Genomic DNA, 22,730 nt, shown 5'->3' with positions numbered 1-22,730 from the left:
TCAGTCCTGGAACGCATACATCCGTAGGTAATCCAGCCTACGACTGTAACTCTAAACTTCAGTATAAAACACTCCTTGACATAAGAATGCAAACAGTCACTCACCTCTCACTGCGTCTTGCACGCTAATGACAACCAAACACTATCAACTCCCTACTAGTAATCCACCAGAACTTCCCCTTCCACCTCTGGAAGTTCACTACCCTAATATCCTTAGGTTCTTCCGGGCTTCACTACCAGGATCCTCTGCAGCTCCTCCAGGCTGCTATCATGAAGTTTCCTTGTGCAACTACGGTGCTTCACCCTTCTGTTATGTTCCTCCACAGCTCTCTTGGCTGCTACACCACCTCTACAGAAGCACGTGACACTCCTCTTCACTGCTGCTTCTCCTCACAGCTCGAGGTCCTCTGCTCCACTACCTTGGAGTCTCATCAGCTACTTCATCTGCTGGCTTCGAAGTTCTCAGCAACTTCTTCCCCAAAGACAAACCTGCAACCCATCGACGTTCCAATAAAATGTTTCCCCTTTGACACATAAACAAAAATAACCACACAATATGCTTGCCTCAAACCTCTATCTGTTCTCTACATACAGTGAGAGTGGACTCCCCCGTTTTGGGTGGGTCCATACTCCACCTCGCCTGGCGGCGGTCCTCACTCGCTGGGAGGGTCTTCCTCCATCTGGAGCCAGGCTCCCTCAGTCGTCCGCCAGCGCTCAGAGGGGGCGGACGTCGCTCCGTGTTCCTCCCTCTTCACTCTCCTATTTCAGGCCTTCTGCCTTATTAAAACATGTCTAACCTATAAATAAACATTGCTACTGTCGCTGGGCACACGACCAACTACAAGTGATCACTATGAACTGGCGTATATCGTGCTTACCACAGATTAATTGGTCGAGGGCGCTTTCCCTCTGACGGCGTCTGGTCAGGGCGCTCCCACGGCCCACAATAATGTCTCTGGCCGGCTTGATACTCTCTTCTTCGACCAGGACTTGAGACCACAACGTTCCCAGCTCGGTTCCACAGCTGGCACGTCTGCACACTCCTCTTCTCTCAGAGATATATCACTAGGGGTTCCCTTCTGACGGGAGCTCAACGGAGCGCGGCTACCCCCTGCGATGTCTGGCACTCAAGTGAGGGCAAAGTCCTCCGGAAGCGAGCCTCAAGCCTCCAGCAAAATGTCCACATCTCCTTGCCAGTCATTTATCTGTTTTCTTCTTCATTGCCCATAATCTCAAACTGTTATACATATCCAAGCAACTATTTTACATATGCGTTATCACCTCAATATTTGCTAGACCTTCTAGTTAGGTCAGGCTTGCTGAATAACTCTCAAGGAGGGAGACTCGTTTCTCCTGCAGGCTGAGATCATAACACTGAATACTGTATACCTCTTCACTAAATACTGTACACCTCTTCACTTTCATGAATCAAAGTCTAATTATAGACCTGTTCGTATATGCAATGTGCAGGAGGAATCTCCAGCAATACTCTATATCACAAAATGTTCACGTGTTCGAACGCAATAAATGCTACAAAGGCTCTGTGGTTATACACACGAGTATAAATGCTTACACAGACCCATACAGTATAGGCGCTAGCATCTACATCAACCTATATGCTTCGCTATAAGACGCTTGTTCAAAACTGGAGCTCAGTGTACTATACATTTTGCAATATTATTCAATTATAAGAAGGACGCCAAACCGTGACGACTGATGGGAACCATTGTATACAGAATGGTATACAATGTATACATTGTATACATTGTATACCCTATGTTGACCAGACCACACACTAGAAAGTGAAGAGACGACGACGTTTAGGTCCGTCCTGGACCATTCTCAAGTATATTTCAGCCATTGTGACTCATCATCAGTATATACCCTATACATTATGTTAGGGGAATATATACCTATCATATCACAGCTATATTATGTTGGCTTTATCCCTCAGTCTGTTGAGAAACTACAGTTTAGTAGGTATGGCCGACTTGTCACCTTATCCTTCATGCATTGACATTTATGTTGTATTTGTCACCTTATCCTTCATGCATTGACATTTATGTTGTATTTGTCACCTTATCCTTCACGCATTGACATGCTGTATTTGTCACCTTACCCTTCATGTATTTACATTATATGCCCAAGATATGCAACAGAACCTTTCTAGCTTCACTGCTGTAACCTGTCTTGTACATCCATAACTATTTTGGGGACTTTCGTTTTACTTTACACTTGATAACCGTTTTCGTACACAATGACTTTTGTAAACAGATCCAATTTTTGTTTTGTTTTGGGAGTAGATTTTAGTATCTGAACAATATTCTAATACATTCCTCTTGTATTTTGTCACCTGAGTATTAATTACACATCTTTAAGCAGTTTATTAGCTTCGAACACTACGAAGTTGTTTTATAACTTCAGATTGTGAAATTTTGAAGCTCTTGAAACGGGCTTAAGGGCTGTTAAAACGGGCTTAAGGGCTCTTAAAACGGGCTTAAGGGCTCTTAAAACGGGCGTAAGGGCTCTTAAAACGGGCGTAAGGGCTCTTAAAACGGGCGTAAGGGCTCTTAAAACGGCCTTAAGGGCTCTTAAAACGGCCTTAAGGGCTCTTAAAACGGGCTTAACGGGTAAACAAAGCCGCTATGATTTAGGGACGATGTACAGGTTTCGTAGATGGTCACGCTAAAGCATAAATCCACTGGGGGCCAGATTCACGAAACAGTTACGCAAGTACTTACGAATGTGTTCATCTTTCCTCAATCTTTGGTTTCATTTATTAAACAGTTTACGAGCATGAAAACTTCCCATTCAATTGTTGTTATTGTTATAAACAGCCTCCTGGTGCGTCGGAGCTTATTAACTGTTTGTAAACAAAGCCGAAAAAGATTGAGAAAAGATGTACAGGTTCGTAAGTGCTTGCGTAACTGCTTCGTGAAATCCGGGTCCATCTGGTCCCGAGTGATATTAAGCACAGGCTAGAATATCCCGCTACACACACGCGCCTTCCCTCGGCGCCTTCTTTTAATAATTACGTAATCAGGGGCAACCATTTCATCAGCTTGTTACTATTATTTTAAAGCATCGGAACTGTAGTTCTTTTTTTTAATATTTGTCATGAAATCTTCAAGATAAACTTTCATACGTGTCAAAAACGTCATTTATGATTGTTTTATCAAACTAAGTCTAATCTAATTTTCGTTTGGAAGGACTTGTCAGGTGTCACTAAATTTCAATATACTGCTGATACTAAATTTAAAAATCAAACTCTGTATGTATGTATGTATGTATGTATGTATGTATGTATGTATGTATGTATGTATGTATGTATTTCACATTTTCTGAACTGTTCAACAAATTATACATCTGGTGTATAAGGCAACATTTACGGAAACGCTTTCATTTGGGGAAATTACATAGGATTTTTTTTGTTATACATTTATTAATTTTTCAAAGCTATTATATTTTCTTTATGGAGTACTTACCACGAAGTAGAAGGACTGACATCACGAACCGAGAAATATTTGAACAAAATCAAAGACTTCCAATATCTATCCCATCAAAACACCTGCTCGCATCTCATATGTTTAGGAATGGAATGAAACAATCAGGTTTACCAGGATTGTATATTGCGACCACATCACCCACTTTCATCCCCAAACACTGTACACACAAGAGTCTATACCTTCTGGCTATCAAAACAGGTCACTGGATCACGAAAGAGGGTGGGTGGAGGGTGGGAAGGTTGTGGCTCTGAGAGCGGGGATGTACGATAGTGACACGGGCTGGTTCGACTTCATCACACCCTCACAAATACATAAAAAAAATGAGAATTGTGGAGCTGGCGGGGCCGAGTTGATTCACATTTGTTTTCAGACTATTAAATTCTTGTGAACTGTTGACATATAAAATCTATACACGTATTGAGAGTAGGCAACACAACCTGTACAAGTGTTGAAAGATAGTAACACCGTCATAACTACGTTGCTATGATGATTTAGTACAACTGTGAACAGAAGATCATCACAGGCTAACGAAGCAGCAAAAACCTCATCAATCAACGCCTCAAGCTGACACCATAACATAAGTGACGCAGTTTTATCGTCTAAAAAGCATATCAGTATTTAACGAATACTGTACGACACAAGACTTTGTCCATGGCATTGGGAACTTATGACTCGGGGGAAAAAACAAACAAAACAGCCTATTCTGGAATTAGAATAGGCTGCGAGACCTCCCGCCCATATTAAAAAAAAATATCAATTGGCCAAACCATCAACCAGGAGGTCTGATCAAAGACCGGGTTGCTAGGACGTCGATCCTTTCAGTTATCCTCGTGATAACCTCAAGGTAAAGGTAGTCAAGGCAAAAAAGGCAGTTCTGCCACACTACAAAATCCTGGCAATTGATTAATTTTTTTTCGTATAGACGGGAACGCAACTCTTGGCAGCTTTCCGTGCCAGCTATATTTTGTTTTTGTTTCCTGGTGTCATGGGTTCACATTCCACCGTGTTCTAATACCGTATCTCTAAAGTGAGGCTTTGCTGGATCGTCAGCCTTATACCACTTTGGAACAGGGATTCTCAAACTGGGGTATGCGTACCCCAATCCCCCCCTTTTGCTCTGTTGTGAATATGTTTCAAGGTACCTCTGTTAACTGGCGTTAACTTGAAACACAAACACACACTTAGAACAACTTTTGGAGCTATATAAAACGCTAGATAATGCCAGGTGAACGCGCACCTCAGCAACAGAACTCTTTGCTTTAAAGGATCAAGCTCTTGTACTCCTTTGCGAATCATAACGTTGAATTGAAATAAGTTTATTGACGTGACGCTAATGCCATCGACGAAGCCTCGCGCTGCGAGCACAGCATCGTGTTGTGGTGAAGCACAGCACAATGTAGTGCTCTCGACGGGCCTTTTTGCCAGATGCTCCTGTTAAACGGAATTATGATATGCCGCGAGCTGACAGTGCTACTGGAGACCTGACCCACTGTCATCCCCCAAAAGAGACCTGACCTAGAGCCACCTCCCCCAGGAGACCTCACGTGGTTCTCCAAACCATGCGGTCACCTCGAACTCCGCCAGGGGGCGAGGGACTCCGGCTTCAGCGAAGGTGACAGGGAATAACGCACTTAATTTGTTGTGAGTACAGAAGGAAGATATTTACAAACAATCAGCGAGAAAACAGATGAACATCGCAGTCAAAAGAAGCAAAAGGATTTAAAGACATAGCGAGTTAAGTAGCGACTCAAATAACGCATCGCTTAGTAACCAAAGGGGAGAAAAACGGGCGTTTGCGAAAGAACTTAAAGATTAACAATGGTTATGTCGTAAATACACGTTAAAATAACTATTGGTCTATGTCTTCACGTGTAGGGCTACTTGTGTCTTGTGTTGTTAGTTTTAGAATATAACCATGAGGGTGGTCGCTCTTTTCCGAGCCAAACCTATTAAAAATAATTAACTGTTATCCTGTATTTGTCGGTATTCCCAAGTGCAAAGTGTGTACGAACAGCGGTCAATGGCGCGGCGTCGCGAGCCGCTACAGCCTGATATCAAATAGTGACAGTTGAACGGCGCCAGATAACCGGTTTTGCACGTAACGGAAAGATTTAACTGACTAATCTAATTCTAACCTAACATAAGCGATTTGCATGCAATTAATTTGTTTTTGATTTATTTTTTAAATTTAAAAACATTTTATTGCTTAATCTTCCACCAGAAAAAAAAGAAATATTAGCGAACTTTGCGTTAGGCGCTATGATGTTGTTGTTGTTGTTGTTTTAGATTTAGCTACTCAGAACTAAGTGTCCATGTAGCACGGGCTATGGCGAGCCCGTAAAACCATATAAGTATGATTGGCGCCCGGTATTATGTACCCTTCAAGAACTATCCTGAACTCTAAGAATTAATATCCAATTCTTCATTTAGAACTCGAAGAGGTGTCTCCCATTTTCTTATTCTTGGTCCAGCGTAAATACATATATACTTGTACTGAATAATTCATGTCATTGTAGCACAATAGTCTACGTTCTAGGCTCGCAACCGATAGACCCCCCGGCTATGTTTCCTTAGCCCCTGATGTCTCTGTTCACCTAGCAGTAAAGTAGGTACCTGAGAGTTAAACAAATGTTATGGGGGGGGGGGGTTTACTTCCTCGGGGAGGCGTCAGTAGTTATCCTCGGGAGACCTCGATACAAGCCTTCAGTACATATATATACATAGGCTTCCTGTCCCTGACAACGGGAATTATATATGGTAAGGCACGCTCAAACAACCCGTCCTCTTAAATAATGTGCGTCTTTTAGACGTTATGGTCCCCCAACGTACTAATTACGAAGTATTATGAAAAGTAGCGGCTGACACATATATCTACGTTTTCCATGCATATAGGTAGGTTAGGTTAGGTTAGGGGTCGTGCGTTTCTGGTTAGGTTAGTACATTGTATTTTGTATGTTGTGGCAGCTCAAGAGAGCGGGAGGGATCAAAAGGGTCCTCTCTCTCTAGCTCATTCTAAACACAGTTTGGCTTGATAACCGACGTGATTTACGTCACTTAAGAGTGTGTTAGCACGTGACGTTCATCCATGTTGAGGTTATCACCTGGTCTGTCAGTCACTATAAGCTTATAAGCGAATCTTTTATCACTTTTCGTCTATTACTCTAAGCGAGTCTTAAGACCAAGCTATAAATAGGGTAGTCTCTGGCTCGGCTCGGCTCGGCTCGGCTCGGCCCGGCTCGGCTCGGCCCATCCAAAGCGATATGGAGGACATTAGCTCCCCGAGGACCAGCGTCGTAGCAATGCTAGTCCATTTGTTCTATTAGAAAATTACAAATCATAAAATTCAACACTTAATTAATTTCTTTACAACCTTTTTTTTTTATAGCCGAGTCATGATACCTGGTTGATGGGGTTCTGGGAGTTCTTCTACTCCCCAAGCCCGGCCTGAGGCCAGGCTTGACTTGTGAGAGTTTGGTACACCAGGCTGTTGCTTGAAGCGGCCCGCCGGGCCACGTACCCACCACAACCCGGCTGATCCGGAACTTATCTTTTCATGTACAACTTCGTCCACTAAAGTTTGGACAAGTGGCTAAATAAATCTGTAGATCGTGGGTTCGACTCGAGGTGCGCTTAACTACACAGGCTGGTCAACTACAATGATTGTACAACTATGCTGTTAACTCAACCATGAGATTGGGGAGGGACAACCACAGGCGGTTAGCTGCCCCTCATGGGGTTATAATAACCAATAATGGTTATTACTAATCACCACCAATATTACCAGCATCATCAACATTATCATCTCAACGGGGTGAGAATAGCTTGGGCTACCTCATTCCTTTGTTTATTTATACCTCAATAAACGCATTTCAATTTCAACTTGTGACGAATCCCAGCAGGGATTCTCAAAGGTAAGATTCTCAAAGATTCTCAAAGATTCTCAAATCCCAGCAGGGATTCGTAGCATCCCTGATATTCGTAGTCTTCACCGCTCTCTCTCTCTCTCTCTCTCTCTCTCTCAACCCTCTTTAAAATCAACACCTGTGAGGGCCTCCCGCCCCCTTAGCCACAGGTGTTTATACAGTGCTAGCCAATTAGGGCGCGGGGGAAAATGTAGTAATGAATTGCTAGGGCAACAGGAATTTTCTGTAACTGGTGCTTTTGCGGATTGATCCACGAAGAGTGTAAAATGTGTGTGTGTTGGGACCTGTGGTTAGGGTGTTGTGGGGTATATAGCGACGGGGAAGAGAAACAGAGAGAAAGAGAGAGAGAAAAATAGAGAAAGAAATAGAGAAAGAGAAAGAACGAAGGGGAACAGGGAGAGAAAAAGGCAGAGAGTTGTTGTTGTTGTTTAAGATTCGCTACTTGGAACAAAAAGTTCCAAGTAGCACGGGCTATGGTGAGCCCGTATTCGTCGTCAAGGCAGAGAGAGTCATGACTATGTTATGGGGGTATATTATGATCTTTGCCGGAATCATTTCACTGCGTTGCGAATCTACTTAAAAATAAGTTAATAACATCAACATTGCGAGAAAATATACATTTTGGGAACAATTTAATGTGCATGGACTATTTACTATTTGCATTTACTATTTGTGCTTCCGAAGAATAGAGCTGTTAGCTCTTCAGCCCCGCAGTTTTTAACTATTGATTGCCTATTATACTGACTCGAGGTCTCTTTTCTCAATCATGTATGTTGTATATTTCGGTCATACACGCATCCCCCCCCCCCAGGTTGCAGCATACAACATGTGTTTATCCCCCCAGGTACCTATTTACTATTAGGTGAACATATGAATTAGGTGAAAGAAACTCTGTCCCATGGTTTCCGTTCCTCACCGAGAGTCGAAACCCGGTCCGTGGACTGTGAATAGCGAACGCTGTCCGCTCGGCCGCGAGACCCTAAGCGTGCGCATACGGATATTATAAGTAGCAAAAAAAAAAAAAACCTTTGACAAAGTGTTCGCTCTCATATAATTAATACAAAAACAAAAATAAAATAAGAATATTAAAAAAAAGATGAAAGGAAAAAAAAGGAGAAAAGCGGGATAAATCGAAAACATTATAGCATGGAAATGGTGCGAGATATAGTTTGTTCCATCGTGTTCCCGTGTCGCCCTTCCCCCTTGTAGCTGAAGCCAGAGTCGCTCACGGATTGAAACGAGGCTACAATACTACTACTACTACTACCACACTCGCTTTCATTCACTTTGAACCCTATGAGGCACTAACATAAGGCGCTTTTCATACTGTTGCCTTACACAAGCGCCAATTAGGGTCCAGACAGATGCATTTCCAAACACAGTGTGAGATTACGGACGAGATGACGTCCTGTTTCCTTAGAAGTACAGATATCACCATTAAAGTCTTAAAAGGCTATTGATGCGCAAGGAAAATATATGTACAAAAAGGATACCTAAAATACATTATTTGAATTCTAAAAATTTGAGCTTATGGAATTCAAGGATAATTAGTCACGTCAATGAGTGATTTCATCTTGTTGGCTTCATCAACGTTTTGACAGTGATTGCCAACCTTATCTTCGCTACAGTTATTCACTAAGAGATTATATATATATTGTATATATATATTGCGTGAATATACATTAGTTCACCTATTGCGTAAAATGCCCTTTTTATTTATCTTGTTGCTGAACATATTGAACACCCGAATACTTTAAAAGTAGCCTGGATGCTCTTCAATACTTTTCGAAGCGTCACTAACATGTTGTTTAAGATTCGCCACTTGGAACAAAAAGTTCTAAGTAGCACGGGCTATGGTGAGCCCGTAGTGGACTTGAGTCACTAACAAATTACACAGTTGTATATTCACAAGTTCCTGCGGACGATCCAGCGAGAGCATCCGCGGAGCTTATCGGATCATTACGTTACAGGACCACCAGTGAAAGCAACTTAAAATAAATTCAATAGATCTCCAGCTGTTATCATCGACAAAACAGCTGTATTTCTGGCTCGAGTCTCAAAATCTAACATTGAGATTTGCAAATATTATTGCTCGCCCGCTTCTATCAACCTCACGTTCATCCCCGTCTCAGGGTTTCTGAACCAAGAGACGATGCATTGTGATATTCTACCTAACTGAATTCAAACCTTCCGTAATTGTTAATATCCTAACCCGTCCTCCTAATAGAACGTCGCATTTTGACGTATACTCTCCCTAAGGTCCCCCCCAAAAATTGTCGTACTAGAAAATGGTAGCGGCTCGTGAAACTGACGTACTGTCCCGTTTTCTGTTTTGGGTCCTCTGGTAAGGTTATGATAAGGGCACTTTAGTACGACAGTTTCTTGACGTTGGGAAACGGTAGGTGGACGGGCTGGATATCCGGACCATGGACTTCAATGCCACCACAATTCAAAACACTATTCAGCTTTTTCACAAATGTTTCCATCATTGTGTTGTACCGTCTTTGCACTGTCCCGATTTCCTTCTGTACTCCTATTTCTTATCAGTTATCTGGCAATGATCATTAGTTCACCGATCAAATATTCACAGTCCCGAAGACACCATCTTCCTAACGAGCGCAGTTCCATCATAGAGTGCCAAGTGGAACGAATGATTTTACTGGATAACACAACGTGGCGATCTTGTGCAGACGAGGCGTCATAATAACGCGGCTGAAATATGTTGACCAAACCCCACACTAGAAAGTGAAGGGACGACGACGTTTCGTGGCGTTCATGTGGTCACGGGTTACTGCCGGCCCCAGCCTACTAGAATGAGAGTACTTCTCGTCACTACGCGGTCAAAAGTACCAAAATGTAGTGATGGACCACCAAAAGGTTGACATTTTGTATTAATAAATTTGGCCAAATGGTTATAACGTTTTCACAAGGCAGCGAAAAATATAAAATCTAACTTGACCTCTCCTAGCAATCCTAGGCCTAATATACGCTATATCTTTGGGGCAGACATAGTACACACATGATGTGACGTTGTGTTGTTAAATATCCCAAGGCCCAGGAATATATCTATATATAAGATTTTATCTTAATCTTTTCCAGATTATAGAATTAAAAGAACATAAAGTGGGTTTCCTGGTGGTCCAGCCCTACATATTGGTACTTTCGACCAAATAGTTACTATGAGTACTGTCATTTCAGGAGGATAGACTTGTTATTGTATATGATAAAACAAAAGTTTTGGACAATAATTCCGGCACGAATGTCCTCCATTTCTTAGATTCATCTTTCATTTAGAAGAGGAAAAAAAACTAAAGTTAACTTTACGCACATTACCGACCTAAGCTAAGTTATGTTTAGCCAAGTTACAGTTTAGTATCCTCAGAAGGCAAAACGGGAATGCTAAAGAGCAACACAGCAATAATATATTAGTCCATGAGGGAGAGTAGAAAGTAGAGTGGTTACCCTGTCGAAAGGACAGGTAAATTAATCGGGGTCTCATTGGTTGGTGGATGGGGAATGAGGAGGCAGGATTATTAACATGTATCCTAGACAGGATAACCACCTCCTCTCATAACTCTCCCACATGCTCTATATTATATATATATATATATATATATATATATATATATATATATATATATATATATATATATATATATATATACACACATTTGCTTTAATGAACTTTGTTTTAATTTTTCCCTCTGCCCCTGAGGATGTTAAATTGAATTTGGCAACATATGCCAGGCTCAGGACTGGTGGTGTAATATTAACTTGAGAATTAATTGTCTAAACTTGTCAAGAAGAGCCACAGAGAAGATTCCCGTCTTTCCACCTCTTTCGGTTTTAATAACTTGTGCAAGAACATCAACTTCATATATATATAATCTACTTGGAGGCCTAATAATTATTTAAGAATCAATGCCCCATGTAGAAACCAATGCAAACCAACACCATCACATGGTAGGCTACGTAATAAAAACAAAAGTTACACAGGACAGAAACTAAAATTAATTACGATATGATACATTAATCAAATAATCTGAAAAGATATAGATAAGACACTATAACACAATACTTGAGCAACGTGCTGCCATGGTTGGAGACCAACAGCCCAACTTCCCCTTCAAAAGGAGCCAGCCCCCTGTGAACTATGGTCGGCCTCATTGGAAATTCTTAATAAAGTTTTCTGCACCTCCGCCAATTCTTTAACCCGAGTGTGCCACTCGGGTTAAAGAATCACTAATGTACAACAAGACCCACTGGTTACCGCTGTCCTATACAGATACATCACTATTCATTACAACATTGATATATTACCCTGGTGAGATGAACGGATGATTATCTGTTCGCAATAATGTTGACATGTACATGTGTAAATAAAAACCCATTGGTTGAAGACTAATGAACATCGCACAAAATAAAAACACAAATTTATCGAAAATATATCATTCCTGCACTATTTCCCTAATCACAATTGTCATAAATGCTATAATTACCTTGTGGCGAATCCACGCGTGTCCTCCCTCAAACGTTTTCTCTTACAAATGCAGCGCGCAAGTAACGTTTTCTTCAGCTCAAGTTCACAACACCCTTCACAATCTCTCAGTATTCACTGGCCCCTAAACACGTAGGCTATTGTCTATTCAGTCACGTGGCACAATCAGTAACAGCTGGACGTGTATAAAGGTCGACGCAGCAACCAGGTAAGGCAGAACACGACACAATCGCCAAGAATTTCAGTTCACAAGCACAAGACTCCCACCCATCTCAGGCAATGGTCGTCAAGGCTTTGAAACTCCTCCTCAAGGTGCAGTCGTAAATATTAACTTACTATGTAACCAAAGACGATATTTTCGTATGTAAATTCATATTAATATTCATTATAATTTTGTATATGGTTAAGGCTAGGTGCTTTTTATTATATTAGCAATTTTGTATATTTGTAGTGCGTGGGTGAAGCATTTCCAGGAGGTACGATTCGAAAACATTGAGATAAAAAACACTGTTCGAGACAAGTTCGAACATACTCAGTTGCCAGTCATGTCTAAACTTTTTTTTAATTAAAAAACATGGAGTTTGGCGGTTGTATTAACGAGTATTTCGCCATAGTTTATGAAGACGGGCAGCGTTTAAACGCAGGTGTGGTGCAGTTGAAGCACCACTATGAACCAATAGTGGCTGCTTCACTACCGAGTCGTCACCGTGAACCAACAGTGGCTGCTTCAAGTTACGTGGAATCCAGCCATTCACCACTTTAGAACTAATAACTCGTGATCTGACAGTGTAGACTTGAAAACCCGTCTTATTAACTTCCTAATACTCTCTCATAGAGTAAATACTGAAAAAACAATTCGTGAATGAAACGCACAGACACACACACAAACCCCTTTGTGCTTGCGTGCGATGAAGCCCACGACTCAAAGGTTCGAACGCTCGCGACACACATTCAAGGAAACACCAAAGTACTCACTTTGGATCCCACTCTGTTTAAAAAATAAAAAGTACAATATACAGTCGATTATTCGTACAAGTTTATAACATACAATATTAACTTAAGTACCGACTAAAACATTCAAAATATATAAAAATAGGTTTACGATTCGTCCATTGTAGTCTGACAGTGTTGATCACAGTCTCTTGACACCAACACTAGCCAGCTACTTGTGTGGTATCACACTGCTGGTTTATATAGAATTATACAGTTTGATCCCAATTAAACGTCTGTAAACACACAGCGTAGCATCCTCTTGCTCTCTGAAGAGTTGATAACATACAATGTATGTTAAACATCTTATTGTCTCAGATTCCAGTATAAATGTACATTGGAGGAGGATATATGTATGAATATGAAATGTTTAAGTAATGCAAACATTATATATACATTGACAGGATTCCATTAGTAGACTGTATCTGCAAAAATAATACTAAAAATATACAGGCTTTCTGTCGGAGTCCTAAATGTTCACTGTATACTGCTGCAATATGTTTATACGCACAGCAACAAATTTATACACTGTACGGCCGTCACCTGCAAGATTATATTACAGTAATCACACAGCGCGCGGGCGCTTCTGTGCGCCCCCGCGCCGCATGAGGCAAGACAAGTACTCCATTGTTGTTGTTTCCACATCACCACCAAACCTGCCGCCTATACGCAAATATACAGCACACTCATAAGTCTATGTAACAGCTCAGAGGGCAGTCTGCTCGTCCATCGAGGGCTGCTGGCAGGTGATGACGATGTTTCTGCCCGCTAACTGGGAGTTGGTGGTGTTGCGTCTAGTCAACAGCTTGGACAGCCTTCGAGCGAAGCGACGAACGGCTCCTGGTGGCGGGGCTGACGAAGATGGATTGGTCTGTGTGTTGGGGCAGCCGTTGAGGAGCGAAGCAGCGGTGGTTGAGCTGCTCACACTCGGGTTACTGCTGTTCCCCGAGTTTGTCTGGGGGAAAAAAACAAGTCAGTCACCAGACAGAATGATACTATGGACCAGCAAAACAGAAATAACCATGAGCAATTAAAAACACCAGTGGAGCGGGAGCCTTGAAACAGGCTAAGGGGGGGCCCCAAGCTGTATAGGAATATTAACGGTGAAGAAAATGGATATTTACTCTGGGTTTAGGGAACACTATACTATACAGAGCGAGGGATTACTGCTGAAGAGGTAAACATCGAAGATTCTACACGATACATCGAGGAAACGCTGGAAATGTCAAGTGCTTTTCTTTTGCACATATACAAAACTCTAATGAGAGAGGCACATACACAAAATAGAGAGATTATAATATATTTGGGGGGGTGGAATAACCAGTTTTAAACTGGTTTTTAACGCTATCAAATTAAAAGATTCGTAAAATCGTTTAGTTTGATATAGATTATCGTGCATTACCATACAGATTATCATACACTGTCATACAGATTATCATGCATAATGGAATGTTCTTGAGTCGGTCAGGTCGTTGTGCAGAGCGAAGCCGCGATGCTGTAAACATTTCAGAAAGTTCAGAAGAGTTCAAGAGTGTTCAAAAGAGAAAACAAATTTGTTTGGAGCAATACGATGTTTTGTTTCTGGTCATGCACATGCGAGGAGAGGTCAGATTCGCGCGTTCGATCCCACCGTATTGCTCCAAAGTCTTCTCCTCCTCCTCCTCACTCGTTTATCATGCTCTTGTGACTGGAGTTAATAGAGTTGTTAACAAGTTAACGACATCATGTTGTGAGCAATATTTTGAGACGGGGAAAGTTTCTAGGATGATTGATAACAAAAGTTCACTCATTTCGAATTTAGTCGAAAAAAATTATACGAAAATGTTAGTATAATTTAAACAAAAAAAGTTTAAAAATCTTAAATCTAATTGGAAAACAAAAATATAAACTTTAATTTAAAATTTAAAAACATTTCAGGATCGTTTAGAAACCTCAAATCTTAAATATAAATTGCCATATCCCCAGGATAGTTAAGAAGAATTTAGAAACCTAAGAAGTAAAAAAAAAAAGGTTTAAGAGAGCTTCGGGATAGACGAGAAGAGTAGAGAAACCTTTTAGACAGTTTCTGAAACTGAAAACTGTATATAAAATATCAACTGAAAACAGTTGATAACTTGTTTGCATGCTTAAAAAAAAAAACCACATTAATACAGTTGATAGACTGTAAAAAGACTGTAATAAATAAACAATTTAAGAAAACTTTAAAGATAGTTCAGAATGTGCTAATTTAACTAAAAATCACGAGTTAAAAATAAATTAAATTTAGTTTACAGCCATAACCTGAAAATAATTAAAAAGTTCAGCAGCCTTACGATAGTTGAGAACAAATGAGATCTCAGGGTAGATGATACAAAGTTTTGATTAGCCAAGGATTAGTTTGAGAGTTAATAAGGCTAAGATTCAAGGAAAATGAAAATGTCCGTCTATAGATTGTTCTTCATGTAACAATTAAAATAATAAAAAAATCTTAAGAGATCGAATTCCTTTTAGGCCTATCAAGATCCTCCTCTTCCCTCTAAGTAAACTATCGACATTCTCCAGCATGCAACCCACAACGTGTTGCCTAACTTCCGGGTATCTTGGTGAACAGATACATCAGGGGAAAAGAAACATTCCCAACCATTTCTGTCATCCTTTCTTCCCCCCCCCCCACCCCGGGGATTGAACCCGGGATTCTCGATTTTGAGTCGAGGACTTAGACTACTGTACTACAGGCCCCATCAATGATAAAACTATCAGAATGTAAATGGTTTCAAAAGGTCACAGATGCTACAGGAAAAACATGTAAAAAAAAAAACACTAATTGAAACGCATTTAATTAAGCCAAATCTAGTTTTGAACCATCTGGCCCGAGAAACCGAAGAGAGGAGAGAGAACCATAAAATAATCCATCAGAACAAAAGCTTGGAGAGAGAGAGAGAGAGAGAGAGAGAGAGAGAGAGAGAGAGAGAGAGAGAGAGAGAGAGAGAGAGAGAGACAGAGAGAGAGAAAGAGAGAGAGAGAGAGAGAGAGAGAGAGAGAGAGAGAGAGAGAGAGAGAGAGAGAGAGAGAGAGAGAGAGAGAGAGAGAGAGAGAGAGAGAGAGAGAGCTTGCAGAGGTCAGAAATGCGTATAACCTGGTGAAAACATTATCTTGGTGAAGCACACACACACACACACACACACACACACACACATACACACACCTTCAAGGAGCAGTTTACCGAAGGACTAGCGAGGTGCAGGAAGGCGCATTCTGTTCTCAGCTGTGTACAAGCGAGCATCAGGCAAACACCACACAAGCACTATGCACAGTTCACAAGGAGGCGAATGCAACAGTTAACTCACACACTTTACAAACAGGATTTATAAAGAAAGCGCGCGAAATGTTAATGGATATTTTCAATTAACATTCCAAGCGGAGACAGAGGGAGAGGGAGAAGGAGAGAGAGAAAGAGAAGAGGTATGCAGACACAAGGACAACGTGACACACCTTTCTAAGGAGAGGACGCGAGACTTCGTCAGGGGCGGGGTGGAGGACGACCTTGTTGGGCGTCACGAGAGTGGGAGAAGGGTTGCGGGAAGGACTGGGCACCGTCAGGAAGTGCCCGGGCCTGCCCAAGCTCTGACCCCGACCTTGGGTAGGGCTCCCCCGAGGGCTCCCCGACCCGCTACTCCTGTAGGTGGGACAACCACGCGCCTTAAACACACCCCAACGACTATTCCTACTAACAATTATTCTTCCCCCTCAATCCTCAACTCCCTCAAACCACCACTACCACCACACGGATTCCCGGCCTCCATCTAACATTCCTACACATGCCCTCCATAATGCATTCCTGTAGCGACAGTTCTAGTAAGTCAATTCTCATCTATAGAGAGAGCCAAAGGGCCTATTATTGCTCCTAACTCAAAAAGAGTCCCTAAGGCAGGCGAAAAGGGTTCAGCACCCTCGTTCTAAGACCTTAAATACCCTCTCTACCCCCGCCGCTCCTGTTGAACGTGACCGCGATAGTGTCATCTGGCTCATATAGTTCTCATGCTCACGGTGGATATCGTTCTCATCATCAGCGCTGCTGCTGCTGCTTCTTGTCGCAAAAGAACGAGTTTTCCTCCTGTGGTTATTATGCATCTCCGCGATCTGTTATGCCTTTCTTAATTTCCATTACACAGCTTCTATTACCTATTATGCAGTTTCTAGTGACTATTATGCAGCTGCTACTGCCTATCATGCCGCTCCTAATGACCAATATCCCACTCTTCTGGACATTATGCCCTGTTTACTGACATAGATGCTGTTAGTTCTGTTTATTATGCGCTTCATACGGGCTATCTTGCTATTTTTAGTGACTATTTTGCTATTCCATTATGATGAACTGGGTACAACCAGCCCGAGCTCCAGGTCTGGTTGACTCTCTTTGAACGTAAGCATAATAATTACGTGTCCTAGACACCTACACAGCGTGCCCGTCTTCTTCCTTGGCAACTAGCTATCCTAGACGGTCCCAGGCAGTACTGTGAGCCGGCTGCTAGTCATCCTGGACAGCCTCAAGTAGTACTAGTTACCTGCTAGCCGGCCTGGACCATACCTGAAGGTGCGTGTCACCTGCAAACCTGCTCGGGTAGCCCCCGCCTCCCCACAGGTGTTGCTAGCCGGTTGCCAGCTGTGCCTAGATAACACCAGGTGCTGACGTCACAGATAAAACATTAAAGCAGGTACACAGACGAAAGAGAGGAGAGGCACGTTAGTTATTGTGGGTTCCCGCCAAACACACACCGAAACTACGACGTTGGTACAACGTTCGGGCAAGTTTTAACACCTCCTAACCAGTTATAACAACCAATATAGCAAGTTGTAACAACGTTCTAATACGTCATAAACACGTTAAGCCAAGATGTAACAACTTTATTACAAGTTGTAACAAGCGAAAAATAGAGACAGTTTCGGTTTGTGTTTCCAGGGTTATCACTCGTTACACTTTAATCCTGTTGGTTAGATCACATATGATCTACACATATCACACACATATCACACACATACACATGTTAGTATGTATTATATTTCCATTACGTTATTATCTTGTAAGAAAAAAGAATACAACAGATATTACTTCTCAAACACTTGTGTCGTTAAGCAAAAGGGCTTCAAGACGCAAATACAGTAATGTTGAACATTCAATTTCTTACAAGACTGTATAACTTTCATAACAAAAAATGTGTAAATATCATATAAGAATTGATATTTAATGTGACCTGAAAAAATAACAACAACAGATGTTCCAAGATCAAGGAGTGAAAAATCAATCTTTAAAAAATCTTTGGAATCTAAAAAAACCTATATTAAAAAATCTATATTAAAAAATCTATATTAATTAAAAAATCTATATTAAAAAATCTATATTAAAAAATCTATATTAAAAAATCTATATTAAAAAATCTATATTAAAAAAATCTATATTAAAAAATCTATATTAAAAAATCTATATTAAAAAATCTATATTAAAAAATCTATATTAAAAAATCTATATTAAAAAATCTATATTAAAAAATCTATATTAAAAAATCTATATTAAAAAATCTATATTAAAAAATCTATATTAAAAAAATATACCAAGGAATCTTTGATTTCTCGGTATAAAGAACTGTTGATAACTGAGGGAGATACTGAGGGTTTAAGAACACTTTATAAAGGTCATATTATCGTCTCAATTCTATTGCATAGATCTTAAAAAAAAAAAATGAGCTAAAGAACATTAATGTGTTTATTAGTTTTTTTTATTAGTTACTAAATCTTACTAGTCAGATAAAACCATGTACAGGGTGTCGCAAAAGTGTGGGCCTATGACACGTGTGTATTTATTAACACTACATTTTTTTTTGTCTTGCACTGAACGCGTTCGAAAATGTATTGAAGTGAATGGATGTCATTTCGAACATTATTGTAACTGATGAACCGATTGATAATAAATCAATTATATGGATAAAAATATTTTTTTTTATACAGTTATACTTTTATTTATTTTATGCTTTAATATATTTATTTTATACTTGTATATTTTTATTTCTTTTATACGTTTATTTATGTTATATATTGATATACTCGTGAGGCCAGACTTATAGGACATCCTGATATATGTCGAAACATTCGCGATGCGTAGGTTGTAATGTCTCATGCACGCACACATGCACGCACTCAAGTATGTACACTCAGATACACACGCATGTACGAACGCACACGAACACATTTGCGCATACTCCCTCACCAATCGCCCGAGCACACACACACACCCACCCACCCACACAAACCTATGGGAGGACCGTCGCGACATCCTCATAGAGGACATCCTGGAGAAGCGAGGACTCCCATCCTCCACGTTGCTGTAAGCGGTGGCCATCCAGGAGTGTAGCGGCGACGGCTGCCGGTACCAGCGCGAGCAGAAGGTCCGCAGGAAGGTACGGCGGTACTTGTCGCTCATGGCGCAGTACAGCACGAAGTTACAGGCGGCGTTGATGGCCGATAGCAAGTTGAAGATGTTCCCCAAGCCCCGCTCCATGTAAGAGGCAATCGAGTTGGGCTTCGACTGTAAAAAACATGAACAAAAAACACCAAAAATGACTTATTTTTGACCTTTTTAAATGATACCTTGAGGCCTGGCCTGAGACCTAGTCTGAGGCCTGGCCTAAGGCCTGGTCTGAGGCCTGGTATGAGGCCTGGTCTAAGGCCTGGCCTAAGGCCTGGTCTGAGGCCCTGGCCTGAGGCCTGGTTGTTTAGGAAAATGGAAAGGATCAATAATGGGCTTAACTACTCACGACAAGACAATTGTAACCAGTCGAGGAGATAGGGTAGAAATTATATTCCAATCATATTGTTCATAGAATAGGGGGGAAAGACTCGGTGAACAGAAGGAAATGTTCATATGTAGAAAAGGTGATTTGTGAATGTGAAAGTTCAAGTAGCAACTCTGAGACGGGGGAAAAGGTCATTGACACTTGTTTTCTATTGCATAAGAGCGTCGGAGCCTTTTGTGAAGATCCTAGAGTTGGATCCTCTTCTGTTTGTTAGTCTGAACAGGAGCTGTTGAAGTACATACGCCTTCCTTACTCGCTCCACACACACACACACACACACATACACACACACACACACACAAAGTGTGTGCTTGTGTTTGTGTGCGTGTGTTAGAGAGACATATATGTCGTAAACCTAAAAGGAAAAATACCTTGATTAGAAACATGATATCCAAGAGCTAATAGCTCGAATCTGAAGGCACAAATTGCAAACACGCACACGCACACCCTTCCCTCTCTCACACACACATACACACACACACACACACACACACACACACACACACACACACACACACACACACACACACACACACACACACCCGTCACACACACACACACACACACACACACACACACACACCCCTCCCCTCACACACACACACACACACACACACACACACACACACACACACACACACACACACACACACACACACACACACACACACACACACATCCCCTTCCCTCCCCACTCACCGCATAGAAGGACTGGTAGAGAAGGAGGACGGCCACGGGCAGCTGACAGAGGAGGGCGAGCAGCACGACGGCAATCAACATGACCGTGATCTTGTACTCCTGCGACTGGGAGTGAGTGTCCCGCTCCACCCGCTGGTTGGTCATGGTGCACCGCTGGGCCCGGCTCTGCTTCACCACGTGGATCAGGAAGGAGTTGAACACCGCCAGTAGCACCAGCGGCAGCAGGATGAACACCACCGCCGTGAACCAGTAGAACACCTGAACACACCGAGAACACTTCTAATCACTTCTTCAATTCTGCATTATTTTGACCAATAATTTAAAAAATCTTTATGTAAGATTGTCTGTCTGCTGGAGGGCCAGACCCTTGGAACTAGCTACCTCGCCAAACTCTGCAGGATGACTGGTCTTTGGTTGCGGATGGTCATAGGTGGGGTCAAGGTCGACCTCCAAGATGGTGAAGGGTAGGGAAGGTAGTCAAGTTATTATCAAAAGATAATAAGGGGAATGTAGGTTATTATCAGAAGATAATAAGGGGAATGTAGGTTATTATCAGAAGATAATAAGGGGAATGTAAGTTATTATCAAAAGATAATAAAGGAAGGTAAGTTATTATCAAAAGAAGGAATCAAGCCGAGGAGAATATATAGAGGGAAGGATAGAGGGAAGTTGGTAAATTATAGTAAAGGTATTAAATGGTAGGGAAGGTGAAGGATAATGAAGGAGAGTGAAGGAGAGTGAAGGAGAGTGAAGGAGAGTCAAGGAGAGTGAAGGAGAGTGAAGGAGAGTGAAGGAGAGGGAAGATAGTGATAACGATAATGATGGTGGGTGTAGACTGGGGCCCTTTGTTGTCATCTGAGGAAGTGAACATGGTTATAGCGATGACGAATACAGTGAAGATGATGATAATGAAGCTAGTAGGTAGCGAACGTGTAGTATTTTTTTCCCAGAAATTGCTATTGGGTACGTGCCCAACATAGGAGGGTCAGAATTAACATCAAAGGAAAGAGTGCCAAATGACACTGTGCCAACGACACCCCCCCCTCCTCCACCCGTCCCGCGAAAATTTTGCAATATCATAAGTCTTCACTCTGAATTATTTTGTTCTGCCATATCAGGAGCAGTATGTGCTGATCACGCCAAAATTTAACCCCCCTAAAACTTTTATGATATGGTTTCCCCTCAGATTTTATGAATTGCGTGTTGATGAACGAACTATGTGTGAAGTTGTTCGCTATAAGTGATGATGTAGGAGAGAGGAGATGAGGGGAAAGGAAGAGCAAAAGAGGGAGGAGTGAGAGAGGGGGATAATTAGGAAAGGAGAATTGTGGAGAGGGAGGGGTGGGGGGTGGGGAGGAGAAGTGGGAAGAGAGAGAGAGAGGAGAGGGGAGGAGAGACCTCCTTTTAGTACATTATATATATATATATATATATATATATATATATATATATATATATATATATATATATATATATATATATATATATATATATATATAAAATATACCGTGCCAACACCCGCCCGGGAGACCACACTGTGTGACAGACTCTCAGTGACACGATAAAGAATTTTGGCAGCCAATTTACATATCAAAAAGTTACGCTCAAGTGAAGAATTTTTTCATTTTTTTATTCAGGATAAAATAAAACATATAGAAAAAAAAATGCACCTGTGTATTTAAACAAACAAACACACACGAACAACAAGCAGATACACACACACATGCATGAATATGCAAATAAATACAAATACACACACACGTATACATTTAAATACATTCACGCAACACAGGCACGCACATACATACATACATACATACATGCAAGGAAGGTGCCAAGCCACTCTACTGAGGATAGAAGGGCAGACAGTGGACAAAATTAGTTCCTTGTCTCATAAAATGTATTCCTTGGTGTATCATAAAATGTATTCCTTGGTGTATCATAAAATGTATTCCTTGGCGTCTCAGAATGATCTTCATTTTTAGTGATATTGCGATAGAGAGGCGTCTTCCACCAACTATCTATCACTGGGAGTGCATATGCAAGTGCAGATCAATGATAAAACGATCCCCCTTTACAGTAGAAAGTCATTTGGGATAACGTGGGACAGTTACCATCAGTGAATAACACTTCTCATGCCTCAGGAGCTTGGCTAAAATGTTTCATGCATGGCAGAGAATTCGTAGAATTTACAAGCGTTGGAGGATAGTCTTTCCAGGGCGCTGCTTGGGGTCTGCTGGTGAAGCAGACAGAAGCAGCTTAGCAGGAGTACTGACTGCTGAAGACTG

General features: G+C 41.4%; 1 protein-coding gene across 1 annotated transcript in view; it reads right to left on the bottom strand.

Annotated features, from left to right (window-relative positions):
• Window positions 1-6,921: 6,921 nt before the first annotated feature.
• The window catches only part of LOC123761942 (FMRFamide receptor), a gene marked incomplete in the record, with an annotated part of 246,136 nt that continues 230,327 nt past the window's right edge, over window positions 6,922-22,730 (bottom strand). The window contains 4 exon segments of the mRNA XM_069300260.1: window positions 6,922-13,871; window positions 16,388-16,571; window positions 19,201-19,475; window positions 20,443-20,700. Coding sequence (XP_069156361.1) covers window positions 13,623-13,871; window positions 16,388-16,571; window positions 19,201-19,475; window positions 20,443-20,700 — 966 coding nt within the window.

This window comes from Procambarus clarkii, chromosome 5, assembly GCF_040958095.1.
Source record: "Procambarus clarkii isolate CNS0578487 chromosome 5, FALCON_Pclarkii_2.0, whole genome shotgun sequence".
Classification (NCBI taxonomy): Eukaryota; Metazoa; Arthropoda; class Malacostraca; order Decapoda; family Cambaridae; genus Procambarus; species Procambarus clarkii.
The sequence above is the reverse complement of the archived record's forward strand: the minus strand, read 5'-3'. Positions and strand labels throughout refer to the sequence as shown.